At 37.5% G+C, this 17657-nt stretch overlaps 2 protein-coding genes across 3 annotated transcripts in view; one reads left to right on the top strand and one right to left on the bottom strand.

Moving 5' to 3' along the window:
- Nucleotides 1-39, bottom strand: part of LOC126419922 (inhibitor of nuclear factor kappa-B kinase subunit alpha) — a 176749-nt gene extending 176710 nt beyond the window's left edge. The window contains exon 1 of the mRNA XM_050087209.1: nucleotides 16-39. The gene's annotated coding sequence lies outside the window, so the exon portion shown is untranslated. The remainder of the gene's footprint in view (nucleotides 1-15) is intronic.
- LOC126419926 (ATP synthase subunit delta, mitochondrial) lies at nucleotides 32-14565 on the top strand. Of its 2 annotated transcripts, none has more exons than XM_050087215.1 (4): nucleotides 32-133; nucleotides 238-381; nucleotides 11497-11694; nucleotides 14248-14565. In XM_050087215.1, exons 2-4 carry the CDS (start codon nucleotides 259-261, stop codon nucleotides 14413-14415), a joined length of 489 nt encoding a protein of 162 aa, XP_049943172.1. In that variant the 5' UTR covers nucleotides 32-133; nucleotides 238-258; the 3' UTR covers nucleotides 14416-14565. The 2 variants fall into 2 exon arrangements, with proteins under 2 accessions (XP_049943172.1, XP_049943173.1); XM_050087216.1 differs by having other exon boundaries at nucleotides 100-158.
- The last annotated feature ends 3092 nt before the right edge of the window (nucleotides 14566-17657 follow it).

A 17657-nucleotide genomic window follows, 5' to 3' on the forward strand; every position in this document is an offset into this window, starting at 1 on the left:
CGAGTCACTTTTTACCAAAAAGAACGACAAAACGAGTGCTGGCCTCTTCAACCATAGATGCTCTATTATCTAAGGCTGACCTTCGCGTAAGAATCTTTGACTTGACCTGAAGGGTCTACTTGCCTGATTTCTGGTTTGTAAATTAAAAGTGGCGAATTGTATTATAATTCCTCCTTACAAGGTCTGTGACTTCTATGCATTTGTGTCTGCGTGTAATGTTCTATCAATTATTTCCAGCCATTGAATCAACGAAGAAATATGGCTGCAATTAGTCGCTCATTTCGGCCTGCTAGCAGACTGTTGTCCCGCACAGCACCCTTAATATCATCATCTAGAGGATATGCCGATGAAATGTCATTTACGTTCGCTGCATCAAACCAGGTAACTTTTTAAAGTATGTAGACACAATAAATTTTAAGTATTGAAATTGATTTCATGCAGCATCAAGGAAAAAGATAAGAATAAAGATCATCGCAAAAAAATGAAAATTAATATTTTCTCCGGAACTAGAAGCATGTCTTTTTCCCTGTTCAGAATTGTTTAGTAGATACCGCCATACGCGTCCATTATTGCTCCTTTTAGAGCACAATGATGCAGTTAAATTTCAGCAATCTAACGTTGCATCCAAAATGCACATTTATTTGTTTCGGGGAAGAAGACTATAGAGCGTATTACTTTACCGCTACCAACAGAATTAGCCATTTCACCGCCACAGGGAATAAGAGCCCCTTTTATGTTTTTTTAGAATATCTCTTGCATATGCAAATTTTGTTCGTGAATTTTATTATTTACCTTATTTCTACACAAACACTGACAGTGAACAGTGTGTTATATTTTTTATGAGATAGTAGAAAAAATGGAAGGGTTCAATGTTACCCCATGACGTCGGGTAACATAGATTGACCCCTCAAATTTGTTTTTATTATAATCATGTGCACAATGATCCTGGGATAAATATTAATGTAGTGCCGTATGAGTATAACCCTGTAAAGGGATCTCAATGATCCCCATTGAAAACTGGATGTCAGTTGTTGATAAGCTAGGCATCAGTGAAAAACACATTTGTTTCCATGAATATAATTATCACTCCCTTATTTAAAACCACTGGAAAAAACTTTTAGTAAAATCCTTGCTGGAAATTTATACAGAATTCTTTGCCCGTCAGCCTGTGGGTGGGTTTCACGGGTCTAGTGCAGCAGGGGATACAACCTGTCGGCTTTGGACAAGGACGTCACAAGCCGCCAGAGAGCAGTTTCCCATTTTCGCTTTTGCTGTTATGTTTCAGTTTCGTTTCTTTACTGATTGCTTAATAAAGTGGATCTGTTTATTCTATCTCGTGAGATTTTTTTTTTAAAAAGCCAAAAAACACTTATCAGCCACTGAAGGGAGCTACAACACTAAGAAGAATCGCTTCTCGATTGGCCACTTGTGACGTCATTGTCCAAAGCCGACGGGTTGTATCCCCTGCTGCACTAGTCCCGGTTTCACCCATCAGCATGCCAATCACATAACAGAATGGGACCATAATGTACAATGTTCTTTTGGAACAAATGTCGTTTTCATTGAGTCAGTGAAGTGAAGCGAAGCCGTATTACTTCAACTACCTTTTCCTATATTACAACTTGTTGAATAACACACAGTGAAAAGGGTGCTTTCCAATTTTATCCCCAATTACATCATAACAAAGTCATTTGGAAAAAGATACTGCCACTTGCACTTAGTGAGCAGCAAATCTTCAACAACAGGATTATCTGGAGGATCAGAATCACTATCATCAGTTTCCAGAGTCTCTGGCAATTTCATTACATCAAGCTATTCTTCTTACCAATAATTATCGCATTTTCAGAAGAGATTTTTCTTGGCCTTTGGAAGTTCATTAACTGTGAACGAGTTGGAACATCTAGGAGAACAATAGTTTGTATTATATGTACCTGCACACAATTTGAGCTTTTTGTGTAGTGCAACCGCATTTTCATTTGATCTTTGTAATGATTCTGGACCAATGTTCAATGCACGAACAGCTAAAACAGGTTTACCAGGGGGTCACAACTGCGTGGGGTAGACGCACGGCTTGAGGCGCCTTGCCACGGTTCGTGTGGCTCTCCACATCAGAGGTTTGAGTTCTCCCTTGGACGTGTGTGTGTGTGTGTGTGTGTGTGTGTGTGTGTGTGTGTGTGTGTGTGTGTGTGTGTTTTGTCCGTAGCGTAAGTTAAAGTAATGTGCAAGCCTAGGGTCCGATGATCTCAGCAGTTTGCTCCCATAGGAACTTACCACCACCAGGGGTCAGATAAATTTTCTTTCTTTTTGTGTTTGAAGGACTATTGGTTTTTCTTTTCACATAGACTTTAAATAAGAAACCGGTGATTCAGCTACAGCTTCCTTCTCTTCCATAATCTGTTCACCTGGGGTTTAGGGAGTACAGCTTCTTTTTAATTAACAAGATCACTTCTTCCAAAGCTTCCCTAATGACATAAAGTACTCTGTTGCACCTTGGAGACCTTTGGTAAGTTTTAGGCAGTGCAGTTCTTTTTTATTTATGACTTTACTGAATTCTTTAACTTCACTATTTAATAAAGTTAGTCTGTTGTGTCCATTCTTAAAACACAAACCCAGTCTCAAACTTCTCTAGAAACAGAATGCGTATAACAACAAACTGTACAGGACTAACTATTAATTTAAATTCATTGCTGCCAGGGTCTTAATTTGTAAACAATGATTATAAATTAAACTGTTTTACACCCTCTGTAGGGGTGTGTGCTAATGGACAATATTTAGGGGGGGGGGGGGGGGGTCAGTGTTACCCTTTTTTAAATAAATTTGTTTTTTATTGTTAAAATTGTCTGTACTGTTCACAAGGTCAGACAGCTGCATTAAAATGTGTGAATTTGAACATATAAGATAATATGTGGGGTTTACTTTAAAAAGATGTTAACTATAATATTTTTCAAAATGTTAGTGTGTGAATTCAAATCAACAAATTCCATTGTATTGATTGATAATTTTTATTTTCAAGATGATATGTACATTTATCTGGAAATGGAAGAAAAGGGTGAATTTGACCTCAGGGTCATGAGAACTCATTACATCAGAATAGGAGGTAAAACTGACAGGTTTTATGCAATAAGAGACATTTTTGAGACCATTTTGAATGCACACATGAATAATTGCAGCTGTAAAGGTGCATCCACATGATGCCTTTTTTGTGTTCAACTTGCAAATGTACATATATTTCAGATGATGCAACTGTGCATCTGCTTTTGTGCATGTCTCATTTCGTGGAAATGGAGGCCATGTGTGAAGTGCATTGCTACCTGCCTACAGTGGGAATCTTTATGCTTTTTAGCAGACAACAGGTAGCTGAGGCCCATGTGTGTTCGATGTGTAGCATGTTGAGGTTATGTTGTGAAGCAAATTGTGAGCAATAATGTCTGTTGATTCAAAAGGAAGCATAGAAGAATGCTTAAGCTTTTTTAGATATTTACAAACAAAAAAGTCATGTGGAGTGGCTCTTCTGAAGATTGAGTAAAAATTAGAGATCTGTTGTCTTGAGCATAAAGTATTATAGGAAAGGTCTCCAATTGCATTTTTCTGAAATGTATGATATCATAAATTTATAAGTAGAAAAACTGAGAAAAAAAATTACAAAAATTGTAAGCGTATATGAAAACAGTGGCAAATATTTATGCTCTGGCAACTTAAAAGCTCAACAGTTGGGGAGCCTGACGGTTGAATGAAAGAAGTGATGGGATATGTTTACCTCCTCAAAAAAACTACTAAAATTGAAATGAAGTACATTGATGATGCAAAATTGAAAAATACAATGCCTGTTCTAGTTGATTCAGACACCAATGAAATTCCCAAATTTGTCGAGTACAAGAATGTTTATCTACATGTCATGTTTTATGATTAAAATCCTGTAAACAAATAAAATACAAAAGAAGAAGTTAAGTGAGAGTTAATTAACCTTCACATAATGACTAAGATTCTCCCTTCAATATTTCTCACTTTCAGGAATAATCACTGAAATAATTTGTTTTGAAATGAGAATAAATACTTCAAACTGGTATGTCACCATTTACTAGCTAATGAAATTTTATTGCCAGCTATATCGCTGCAGTTTTCCAAGCAGAAACTCTAAACTCTCGCTGTGATCTACTTCGAAATTTGCAGACATAAAATTGTCACTTCGTATTTCTTATACCTGTGTTACTTCTTTACCTACAGCCTATTTGGTGTTTTCTTTTTCTGTTGCCTTTTCATTACAATAAAGTTAGCGCACAGTTTCAACCAAAGAAGGGGATTCATAGCATGTTGCTTGCACAGTGAGGCAATGTGTTGACGTGAGAACACGTGCTTGTAAATGCATTCTTTCCACAGATCTTTGTGCGTGCGCTTTTATTCTTGTGCATCTGCAGTTGCACAAAGTGCAAGAGGCATCAGATGGATGTAATTTAATGAGTACATAACTGTTGATGTAAGACTGGCAACTGCCAATTTTGAGTGTATATGATATAGAAAACAGGGGAGTATGGAAAAAAAACATTGGTATGTCCAGGTGCTAAAAATCGATACGTATGCAATCTAAAATTATATACAGGCATGAGCAACCAGAGAGAAGTAAATGAAGGGCAATGTGGTGTGTTGGATATGGTTAGACGAAATTTTCAGTCTGAAAGGGAAATCGCTACAGATAACTTTTTACTTCTATAGTGCTAGTTGAAAAATTGTTGGATTACAACTTAACATCAGTTGAAACTCTTAGAGAAAACAAGAGAAATAAGTGTTTTTGCATGGTATAACAAGAGGAAAAATCTTCGTTATTTGGATTTACAGAAAAGATGACCATTGTCTCACATGTTCCAAAGAAAAAGAAGTGGTGTTTTCATTTCAGCCCATCACCAAAATGAGTCTGAGAAGAAGAAGAAGAAGAAGAAGAAGAAAACAGCCGCCATAATTTCTCACTAAAATGGGACTAAAGGGGTAGTAGATGGATGATATGATGACAAAACAATACAGCTCTGTACATACAACAAATCATTGGCTGTACTGAATATTCATGGAAACATCACCGCTCTAAATGTGTATATTCTGTGGTCACAAAAATATCCAGACTGGCAGAAGATTCCAGGAGCAGGCCTTTCCTTCAGGTTAGCGAAACTGTACTTGGGAGAATGAGCAAGAAATCTCCCTGGACCATGTACAGCATTTGTAAAAGCTTTTTTAAGCTATTGGAATTGAAGTAAAGAAGACACATTCAGTTGGAAGTAAGAATTAGAGTTGTATCTGAGAAATGAAGACCGTAAAATTAGATGAGCTAATAATGATTGATTCAGATCTTTAATAAACGACCAGTTTACATTAATAATTGACATTGTTAATTATTTTGAGTGTACAACCTATAATAGCAAAAAATTTCATAATGTTGACCCGGGGCAATTATATTACCCACCTTGGTAACTGGACGGTGTAAAATAATCTCGGTAGCAGAAGGGTTAAGGCTAGTGCTAATACAAACTACGCCTGTTGCCACTGAATAGATATTTGTGCTGTAAAGTATATCACTCACTACCAGTCATTGTTTGTGATAACGAAAATTTCAATTTAGTGAAACATGTGCAATGTGTCTAAAGAGTACTACACCCCCTATCCAGTAAACTCTAACTACTAGATTCTTTCATCATGTAGGGCCTAAACGTAATGTACATGATATAGGTACTGGCTCTCTCACCAGGTGAGGCAGTTCCTTTTGCCTTGACATTCTATAGTAAGACTAAAGCCCTTGGTTGGTTGAAAGATGCTCTTAAAAGTGTGAGACATTGCAAGTGTGTGTGTGTGTGTGTGTGTGTGTGTGTGTGTGTGTGTGTGTGTGTGTGTGTGTGTGTGTAAGATGGGGGGGGGGGGATGATTTGTTTATGGAAACAAGAAACTTAAAATGTCTCCACAGGCTAGAAAATGTATACAGCAATGCTCCACAGTTAAATAAGAGATGTAATTACTCCATGAGCTTTAGTGTTATTAGCCTCCTTATGGGCTCTTCTTATATTTGTATGATTACACACTGTTTGTGCTAGCCTATATTCATTAGAAAAGACATCCTGTAGATCCTCTGGAAAACTTTTCATGAACTGTTCTTCCACTGCTTTTAGTACATAATTTCTGTTTTGGGATTGTTTTAAACTCACATGTAACATTATATTTAAGTTTATCTCCACCATCCCTCCTCGTCCCACAGTTGGCTATCATAAAGCATACTACTAATGCGTCGTCGTCATGTTCAGTCCAAAGACTCGTTTGATGCAGCTCTTCATACTACTGCATCCTGGGCAAGCCTCATCATCTCCAGATAACTACTGCAACTTACATTCTTCTGAATTTGGTTACTTTATTTATCTCTTGGCCTCACTCTAAAAGTTTTATCCTTCACAATTCCCACCAATACTAAATTGGTTATCCCTTGATGTCTCAGAATGTGTCGTGTCAACCGATCCCTTCTTCTAGTCAGAGTGTACCACAATTTTTTTCCCCTCAATTCTGTTCAGTACTCCTTCATTAGTTACATGACCTACCCATATAATTGTCAGTATTCTCCTGTAGAACCACATTTGAAAAGTGTCAATTCTATTCTTGCTTAAACTGTTTACCGTCATTGTTTCACTTTCATACCTGGCTACATTACAAATAAAGTCTTTCTGAAAAGACTTCCTGACTCTTGAATTCATATTCAGTGTTAAAAAAATTTCTCTTCTCCAGAGACACTTTCATTGGCATTGCCAGTCTACATTTTAACTCCTCTCTACTTTTACCATCATCCATTATTCTACTTACCAAATAAATAATCTCATTTACTAATTCACATGTCTCATTTCGTATTGTAATTCCCTCAGCGTCATCTGATTTAATCAGTTACCCACTCGTGGGTAACTGAAGGCATTGGGATCTCTAGTATTAGAAAGAGGAAACTGCGTATGGAAGCAAAGAACAACCATGATGTCGAGTTTGTCAGCTATGTAAACAAATACAAAAGAATATTTGGTAGAGTAGTTAAACAGGCAAAACAAATGGCAAACAGTAAATACATACCAGATGCCACAAATAAATCAAAAGCTGTATGGCAGATTATCAGGGCTGAAATAGGTGCTGAAAAAAAGACAAATTTTTAGTCATAAATTAGAAATAGATGTGGAAATGATTACAAACTCCAGACATATTTACAAAGAATTCAACAGGTATTTCATAAATTCTAACAAAATTGACAATCTCCATCCACCACACAAGTTCCAATGTAATGTGGCCCAGATCAGTAGAATTCAAATTCACCCATGTATCCTGCTAAGAAGTGGCTAATATTATAAAATCCCTAAAAAATTTCAAAACTGTGGGCTGGGATGAAGTCAAACAAAAATAATAAAGGCAGGATGTCATAATATTGCACCCCAACTCTGTCACATAATAAATAAATCGTTTGATGAGGGCTGCTTTCCCGACAGGCTGAAGAATGTGGAAGTTCGACCTATCTACAGAAAGGGCAGACAACAGGAATAGGAAATTTTTGCCCAGTATCAATACTACCAATTATTTCTAAAATATTTGAGCAAGTAGTGTGTAACTAACTAGAAAAATATAATAAAAAACATAATTTTATTCTTATTAATCAGTATGAATTTAGGAAGGGCCGAAGCACTGTGCATGCTATTAATGAACTAATCTCTAAAATAAGCAAATGCCTCAATAACAGGGAGAGCGTATCCATTATGTTCTCATAATGCCTCAATAAGGCATTTGATATGGTAAACCATAAGCAGCTGCTCCTTAAATTAGCTCCTTATGGCTTCCATGAAAAATCTTTAAGTTAGTTCACAAAAAATAGGAAACAGAGGGTAGTTTTACAACATAGGGGTGAGAAAGCTTGCTCTAGTTGGAAGGGAATGTAAGCAGGTGTTCCCTAGGGGTCCATACTAGGCCCATTACTATTTCTATATTATATAAATGACATTCCAGGTAAGGTAACTTCGAATACAATTCTGTATGGAAATGACAGTAGTTTGCTGCAAAAACACTTAAGAATTAGCACAGAAAACGAAATTCTCTTCAAAGACTACAAAATTGGATAAATAGTAATGCTATTAAACTCAATCTAACAAAAACACAAATTGTACACTTCAAACTAACTGTTGAATATATAACACTGTCAAGTTATGAAGGCATAGAAATGATAACTGCAGAATCTGTTAAATTTCTGGGAGTGGCCATAAACAAAAACCTGTCATGGGCTGTTCATGTGGATTGCTTACTGGAGCGGTTAAATAGTTTTGTTTATGGAGTGGGGGTTCTAAATAAAGTAACTGACTTAGCTGTTAGGAAAATTGTGTATCGTGCATATTTTATATCAGTTTGTAAGCCTTGACTACTGACATTTATCTTTCAGTTAGAAAACCCACCTCTTTTTTTTTTTTTTTTTTTAGGGAAATTCTTTTACACATGGTTATGAAACAATGCACAAACAAGATTACATGTTACCTTGCCACAGACTAACATTTTTCGAAAATGGCTTTGAAGCTTAACAATAAGTGTGTTCAGAGTTGAAAGACTGCAAGCTAGAACCCACGGGTGTAAACATTGAAAAATAATTAAAAAGCAAATGCTACTACAATGTGGATGATCTTATAAAATGAGGAAGACAAGTTAGGAGATATTACATTTGTTTTGTTTTCCTGTCTCTTCTAAATTATGTTCTATGTGTACGCTTATGTTCCCTTTTAATGGAGGTATGTGTTCTTTTTGTGTGTGTCCATACTTATAAACTATGTATCTAAATATCTAGATGTATATCTAAAAACAAAGATGATGTGACTTACCAAATGAAAGTGCTGGCAGGTCGACAGACACACAAACAAACACAAACATACACACAAAATTCAAGCTTTCGCAACAAACTGTTGCCTCATCAGGAAAGAGGGAAGGAGAGGGAAAGACGAAAGGATTATATAATCATTCTGAAACCTTCTGGTATCTCCAGATCTCTTCCAAGTATAAAACCTTCTTTCATGATTCTCAAACCAAGTGTTAGCTATGATTAAATTATTCTCTATGGCAAAACTCTATGTAGCGGCTTCCGCTTTCATTCCTTTCCCCCAGTCTACAATCACCTATAAGTTTTCCTTCTTTTCATACTATCGAATTCCAGTCTCCCATCACAATTAAATTGTCTCCCTCAACTAGATGAATAATTTCTTCAATCTTCATCTGCTGAAATGGTTGGCATAAGAACTTGTACTGCTGTGGTGGATGTTGCCCATGTCCAATTTGGCTGCAGTAATGCTTTACTATGCTGTACATAGTACCTTACCCACATTTCAGTTTTCTGATTCATTATTAAATCTACTCCTGCTTTACTCCAATTTGATTTTGTATTTGTAATGCTGTAATCAGCTGACCAGAAGTCCTGTTCCTCCTGTCACCAAACTTCACCAATTCTCACTGTATCTAACTTCAACCTCAGTACTTCCTTTTTTAAAGTCTCTAACCTATGTTCACTATTATGTGAACCAGTATTCTATGCTGCAGTCCTTATAATGCCAGTTTCTTCTTCTGAAGATGACATCTTCCTGAGTAATCTGTGGCCAGAGATCTGCATATGGTGTATTAAAAGTAATTTTTTTAATACTAGCTGATGTCTCTTTTTCGCTAGTGATGACACTTGGCATATGTTGCCACAAATACAGGGTCCAGCAATAAAACTTCCCGCATTTGACGGTGGTGAGATGTAGTGAGGATACTGATGTGGAGTGTGTTTTCTTTGAAAGCGGTGTACGTGTCATTTTCAGTGTGCTCCATGGTATGGCTTGGTAAGGAGTGTGCATTTGTTGTGGAGGAATTTATTTGTAATGGTGGTTCTTTGATTAGTACTCTGCAAGTGTTTCAGAGATGATTCAAACTTGGCTGACATGATCATGTCCCAGATACCAAAACTATTCAGCTGTGGGTGTCAAAAGATTCAGGACTGAAAGGAAAAGCTACTGGCTGTCCTTGGACTGCAACAATACTGGAAAATGTGGCATGTGTAGTGTGTCGGTGCCACAATCACCAATGCATTCAGCATTTAAACATGCAACTGCCGTGGGATTATCTGATAGGAGTGTAAGAAGAATTCTTCGTAGAGAACTTCATATGCACCCCTTCAAAATGATGGTTACCCAGGAATTAAATGGAAGATTTTGAAACTCGCAGAGCTGCCTGTGAGGAAATTCTTAAAAACATTCCACCTGGCACTTTATTTCTTCGGATGAGGCCTCTTTCCACTTTTCAGGAACTGTAAACAAACAGAATTTCTACTACAGGGCTGCGGAAAACCCTCGTGAAATTCATCGGCGACCACTACACAGCACTCGTGTGATAGTTTGGTGTGCCATTGCTGAATGTTTTGTGTGGGATTGTATTTTTTTTAAAGAAGGTGGCCACACAGTAACGGTTAATTCAAACCGTTATTGTCGCATGCTAGAGACCTTCCTCCAACCTAGGCTAAAGAAGTTTATTGCAGATCATGAAGATCAAGAAGTGCGGTTCCAGCAAGATGGATCAACAACCTCTTTGTGTTCTATGAAATTGTTGTGCGAGTTAGTTTCTGGTCTTCTTGCTTCTTTGCAAGAAGACCTCGCATGGCCCTCAAGATCACCTGATTTATCGCCTTGATTTTTTTTCTTTGGGGACATTTAAAGGCTCTAGTGTACAAACATCATCCCACAACACTGCAAGCACTTAAAAAGGCCATTACCCAAGAATTGGTAGCCACTCAAAGAGAAATGCCATGTGCCGTGTCTGCCATTGCGAAGGCTCTGGAAATCGCAAATTACAATGAACATGTAAATGTCATTGCTGGCATGGCAAAATGTAATATTTTGAAATGATTCACACTTCAAACTGTTGCTATATTGATAGTGGAATGTGTGATAAATTCCATCATGGTGACTGCATCTGGCATTCTGCATTGTTGAATAGTGCTGCTAAATGTAATGGTTTGGATAACATTGGGTGCAACATATTGTCTTCATATTAAGTGCAATCTGACAGCATCTGCAACATAGGCCTGAGGTAGGCTTTCTATCCAATGTACTGCCTACTCCACATTTTGGAAATAGCAGGAAAAGTCCTGGCCACATGTGAGGATCAATGTTCAGGTACTCTTCATACGATGATTGGTGTCACTGCTTGTCTGGTCCATTTACCACACAAGCCCATTGAATATGTGCATATGCATGTGTTCCTCAGATAAATATTTAGGCCTTCTGAGCGTATACCATACTGATTAGAGGCAAAGCCTGTAGAACAGGAAGAGCTTTTCACTGTGGTGAATCATCTCTGTAATGCAGGTAATTTCTGTATAATCTTCAGTAAATTTTGATCATCATTGTCTCGACATTGAAGTTTTGGAAAACTTAAGTGTCGTTCGTATTCCAGTTATACATTAAACAATGTTATTCATTACGTTTTGTCCTACAGGTTTTTTATGAAAATGCGAGTGTACGTCAAGTAGATGTGCCATCATTCAGTGGTACATTTGGTATTCTACCACACCATGTCCCTACTCTGGCTGTCCTGCAGCCAGGAATTGTTACAGTTTTTGAAAATGATGGAAGTAGTAAAAAGATATTTGTCTCCAGTGGCACTATAAGTGTTAATGAGGATTCATCTGTTCAGGTAATATCAGCTACAAGGTATTCAATGTATTTTAAAAAGTTTGTTCCTTGAGTAACCAAAACCTTGTATGTGGAGTATGTATCTTAAGTGATTATATTTCATTTCTAGGATTAAGATTACAGACTATATGCACAATAACCATAAATATTTATAGGTGTAAATGGGCAGAGTTCAACTGACAATGGACCAAAATGGCCAAGAAAAATGTTATTTACGTAATTCAAAGTCAAGTTTTCTTTGACATTGCTATTGCAACAGCTGATGCAATACATATTTTGTAGGCCACAGCAATGCATTATCACCATATTGTTCAGGGTGTGTATGACCCGGGACAACCGGGAGATCAGGGAATTTTTCATCCGGGAAAAACCCGGGGAATTTTTTAGAACTCCGGGATATTTTTGTCTTAGTTTTCAGTTAATTTTTTGTAATTTTGACTGATAAGAAATAATACTCTAACAAAGGATATTACTGCATCTCGTTACTGCAAAGTAATACTGCAGCAATAAAACATAAACAAGAGAAAAAAACTAAAATAAAAGTTGCAAAGGAAATGTACCATGTACACAACATAACACAGTGCTCATACAAGCATCTGCCAGTAGAAAAATGTTTCAAAGGCTTTAGGAAGACTATGCAATGCTTCGTAACAACGCATTGCCTCCGATGAGCATGGCGTCAAAACTTTACATTAGATTCGTGTGAGCAGTTGCGAGCGGACACATGTGCATGCGCAGTTGAGTCGCGCATGTACCTTCTCACACTTCTGGCTACAAAAGTGTGGCTGTTAGCTGTATAAGCAAGCAGCAAGATGCTACCCGGCAAAATTTTACTGGCGTGCGTTAAGCTGCCACATTCTCTGGGAGAAACCGGGGTATCTGCCTTGGTTGGCAATTTCAGTCAAGCATTAATCGCCTTGCAGAACAGTGAAGTTATTTTTGTCGGTTTGCTAAAGAAATATGGCTTTATTAATATTTTCCGCTGAGTCAGTCAGTTTATTTGAAACGAAGTGTTTAATTCCACACTATTGGCTAATTTCAACTGTTTGCTGTATTTCAAAAGAGGATGTTTTCAACTTGTAGCACGTATGGCATTATGCCATAATAAAAAAACAAAAAATGAGACAGTACAGTACTGGTACTCCAAGAAAATTTACAACCGAATCTGGACATACGAATGTGCACTTTAAGCTGAACTATCCGTTTTACTATGGTTCACGGAATTCTTCTAATGCCTTGTTTCTTTCATGATATAATGTAAGATCTTTTAATGTTTTATACGTACGAACAATACGGGCTTACTGCGTCATCGTAGCTGCGCAAGCGCGGTGACGCCTGTTATCTGGCGCTCTCTGGCAAGTACTGAAAAAAATGGTTCACATGGCTCTGAGCACTATGGGACTTAACATCTGAGGTCATCAGTCCCCTAGAACTTGGAACTACTTAAACCTATCTAACCTAAGGACACCACACACATCCATGCCCGAGGCAGGATACGAACTTTAGACTGTAGCGGTTGCGCAGTTGCAGACTGAAGCGCCTAGAACCTCGTTTGACTCTCATTTAAAAAGCAAGTATTTGAGGACGACCATAAAGAAAAAATTTCGAGCACAGAAGATCAGACATTTATCTTGGTATTAAAACTTTTACTGGCACATTTGTGTGATGTATCTTAAAGTGTAACACTCGCAAAAAAAGATCAACATTATACGTGAAAGTTTAGCTTCTCTTGCAGCTTATTAATCGTAGAGAACAATATTATATGTGAAAGCTCTGCTTTTCTTTTAGCAACACTATGCATATTAATGTACACCATTAACTTTTCCTATTTGTGTGCACGCGCTACTTAACAGTGATAATGCTATTGGCTGACTACATCACGTGTCCTAAACTTTCAATATCTGCCGTATCGGCTGGCGAAAACACGTGACATGAGCTATGACTGGCTTACAGAAGCGCATTGCAATCTCGATTTCAATACTTTGGAGAGTAACATGCACCGTTTGGTGGAATTCGAATTTATACTTTCGTAATACAAAAATATGCAGCGTAAGTGATCTTTTTTTCTGAGTTTCGTTTTCAAAAGGGCTCAGAAATTCTACGCCAGTGTATAAGCCCATAACCATTCAAAGGATTGATAAGTTTTACAGTTCCGAGAAAAAGTATACTGTTACTTAACACGGAAAAAGTGAATTTTGACCCAGGAGAGAGTGTGTTTTTAACTGGGAAATCTGGGCATTTTTTCCTTGTCCTTGTATACACCCTGTTGTTTTATTCATTCCATGGAAGTTTAGTACTTCTGAATGTTCTAAATAATGAACTAAGTTAGGCAATATTTATTCTGGAGAGTTCAGAGAAAGCATTGCTGATTCTTACCTTCCTGGAAATTTCTTTAAAGCTATGCATATATTGTATGTCAAACCAGTTAGCAATGTTCCATGTAGGTGGTGGTAAATGTTTTACAAAACAGTTATAGTCTTGTGGTCCTTTTGTTAGTTTGGTAATGCACCATATTGCTTTGTTTCCTTTATTACACCATGAAAATTTGTTATAGGTCCTGGCAGAAGAGGCTCATCCAGTAGAGAATTTGGACCCTAGTGCCGTTCGTGATATTGTAACGAAAGCACAGTCAGAACTATCAGCAGCGGCAGATGATCGTGCCAAAGCAGAAGCAGCGATTGCGGTTGAAGTTGCAGAAGCATTGTCAAAGGCTGTCAGTTAGACATACATGAATGCAGTACAAAGGACTGTAGCTGAATATTATTTGTTTAGGTTTCTTGTACATGAATCAGTGTAACATTGTATGTGGACGCCACATGTACTTCCTGAAAAATGTTAAATGTTAATAATAAAAAGTTGTCACTCTGGTCAAGGTTGCTGCTGTACAATGTACAAATTTTCCAACCCAAAATGGGTGCCTTGGGCAAAATTAGTGCAGTTCATTGTGAAAAATTAATTTCAGTTTTACCAGATAATATCTGCAGTAAGCAATCTGCTAGTTGTCAGGGCAGTCACTTGTCTGTTTTGTCATTTTTTACAGATGGTTAGTCATGTCAGTTTTTATACATACATGATATCATTCATTCTTCAGTAATTGCCCAAAGTTTATTGTTAGTAAAGTGAAAATTATGTTCTGTGAAAAAAGCAAGTTTCATATTGTTACTGGCCATTGCAGAGTAACATACAGGGTTGTAATTTATATTCAAACTTGAACTGTAATAGCAAAATCTGTAGCAGGAGATACTATTGCTATGCATTTGTAATTTAATGGATGTGTTGAAAAATGCTTCTTACTAACAGGTGCCCTTGCACCTCTATGAACTACGGAGACAGTGTGCTGTAAATGGCCAAGATGTGAGCTTCAGTTTTGTTAAAAATGAGCATTTTTAATATGCAGTTTGTTACGTAAAAGTCTACACCTTAATTTTCAACATAATTTGAATGTTTTTGATGTGTTCATTCATGTCAACTGAGTAAAAGGCAATTAGGCTGGTAGCAGCTACAGCAGAGCCTCACACCTGATGCTGTGGCCTGTTGGTGAAAAGTAACATCACTTTGCTTGTAGCAGTTGACAAAAGTGCAGGATGAAGTGGGAACCACTAGGTGCTAAATCCAGGCTATATACAGAGTGGAAGTTGTTCACAGCTGTGTGTGATACCTCTTATTTTTGAAGCCGTGTCTGGATGGGCATTTTCATGAATAGAAAAAGCCTTTACTGAAGATGCAGTTTAGCTAGTATTGTAACATCAGCTGCATGTCCTTAAATACAATGCATGTGATTTTTTTTTATACTAAAATTGTGTGCTTTAACTGAATGCCTCCATTCTACTTCTACTCTCCGCAAAACATTGTGAGGTGCATGGCAGAGGGTGCGTCCTGTTGCACCAGTTATTAGGGTTTCTTTCTGTTCCATTTGTGTATGCAGTGGGGGGGGGGGGGGGGGGGGGGGGGATGAATGATGGTTTGAATGCCTGTGTGCTTGCAATTATTGTAATCTTATCCTCATGATCTCTATTGTGTAGCATATTCCTAGAGCAATAATTTAAAGCCAGTTCTTGAAAGTTTGTTAATAAACTTTCTTGAAATAGTTTCTTTCTTCATGGTTGCCAAAGGTTCTTAAAATCGGGGAACTTCAAGTTAGGCAAATTTGAAAAAAAACACTGGAAAAATCTTGTTTTTCATCTCAGTAGATGACATGGTTTCTGTACTGAGGTGTCATGCATTGTCACTGACTGGGTGCAGCTGAGTACATGCACTGCTTCTCCCCTTCCTACCACTCCTCTTAGCTTGCAGTAGGTGCTGCCACCACTTCTTGCCATTAGCCAACGAGAGGGAGGGAGGTATGAGGAGTGGTTTGTTTGGACCTGATTCTCAGACTATGTAGATGCAACAGCTGGAGATGGTCATGTGTGCATGAGTTGTCTGAGAGATTTTCTGCTGTCATTGTCTGACAAAAGCTACGGCTGAAAATTTTGTTGTGAGAGTGTTTGTCTTTTCGATGGGCCTGTCTGCAGCTAAGCAATCATCTTTATGGTGAGTTGCTACCTATCATTGTCTCAGAGTACTTGAACAAGTTATCAGTTGCACGAACTGATCACCATGGTCTCACTAAATCAACATGCCATCTGTGGCTCATGAATAGCTGGCCACATGAGTGGATTTCCACGACTGGCCAAAACCAGAGGCTGTTTCTAAGGACATGCAGCTGATGTTACAATACTAGCTAAACTGCATAAAAAGGGGGATAGATCTGATGTCAACAATTACCGTCCAATCTCCCTTCTAACAGCTTTATCCAAAATTTTTGAGAAAGTAATGTATTCAAGAGTAGCTTCACATATCTGTAAAAATGAAGTACTAACAAAATGTCAGTTTGGTTTCCACAGAAAATGCCATATATGCTTTCACCAGTCAAATTTTGAATGATCTGAATAACCGAACACCACCCATTGGGATTTTTTGTGATCTCTCAAAGGCTTTTGATTGTGTAAATCATGAAATTCTGCTAGACAAGCTCAAGTATTGTGGCATGAGTGGGACAGTGCACAAATGGTTTAATTCGTACCTAACTGGAAGAGTGCAGAAAGTTGAAATAAGTAGTTCTCGTAACATTCAAAGATCAGCACATTCCTCAAACTGGGGAACTATCAAGAAATGGGGTTCACAAGGGTAAGTCTTGGGTCCTTTGTTGTTCTTATTATATATTAATGACTTGCCATTCTATATTCATGAAGAGGCAAAGTTAGTTCTCTTTGCTGATGATACAAGTATAGCAATCACACCTGAGAAACAAGAATTAACTGATGAAATTGTCAATACTGTCTTTCAGAAAATTACTAAGTAGTTCCTTGTAAACGGACTCTCACTGAATTTTGATAAGACACAGTACATACAGTTCCGTACAGGGAATGGTATGACGCCATTAATAAATATAGACCTTAATCAGAAGCGTATAGCTAAGGTAGAATATTCCAAATTTTTAGGTGTGTCCATTGATGAGAGATTAAATTGGAAGAAACACATTGATGATCTGCTGAAACGTTTGAGTTCAGCTACTTATGCAATAAGGGTCATTGCAAATTTTGGTGATAAACATCTTAGTAAATTAGCTTACTACGCCTATTTTCACTCATTGCTTTCATATGGCATCATATTTTGGGGGAATTCATCACTGAGGAATAAAGTATTTATTGCACAAAAGCGTGTAATCAGAATAATAGCTGGAGTCCACCCAAGATCATCCTGCAGACATTTATTTAAGGATCTAGGGATATTCACAGTAGCTTCTCAGTATATATACTCTCTTATGAAATTTGTTATTAACAACCAAACCCAATTCAAAAGTAATAGCAGTGTGCATAACTACAATACTAGGAGAAAGGATGATCTTCACTATTCAAGATTAAATCTAACTTTGGCACAGAAAGGGGTGAATTATACTGGCACTAAAGTCTTTGGTCACTT

This window comes from Schistocerca serialis, chromosome 9 (assembly GCF_023864345.2).
Source record: "Schistocerca serialis cubense isolate TAMUIC-IGC-003099 chromosome 9, iqSchSeri2.2, whole genome shotgun sequence".
Classification (NCBI taxonomy): Eukaryota; Metazoa; Arthropoda; class Insecta; order Orthoptera; family Acrididae; genus Schistocerca; species Schistocerca serialis.

What these genes read in the sequence shown, in the direction of transcription:
- LOC126419926 (XM_050087215.1), top strand. Translation starts at nt 259, where the DNA reads ATGGCTGCAATTAGTCGCTCATTTCGGCCTGCTAGCAGACTGTTGTCC. An exon ending in CGTTCGCTGCATCAAACCAG is followed by an intron (nt 382 to 11,496) that starts GTAACTTTTTAA and finishes TTTGTCCTACAG; the next exon opens with GTTTTTTATGAAAATGCGAG. An exon ending in ATGAGGATTCATCTGTTCAG is followed by an intron (nt 11,695 to 14,247) that starts GTAATATCAGCT and finishes AATTTGTTATAG; the next exon opens with GTCCTGGCAGAAGAGGCTCA.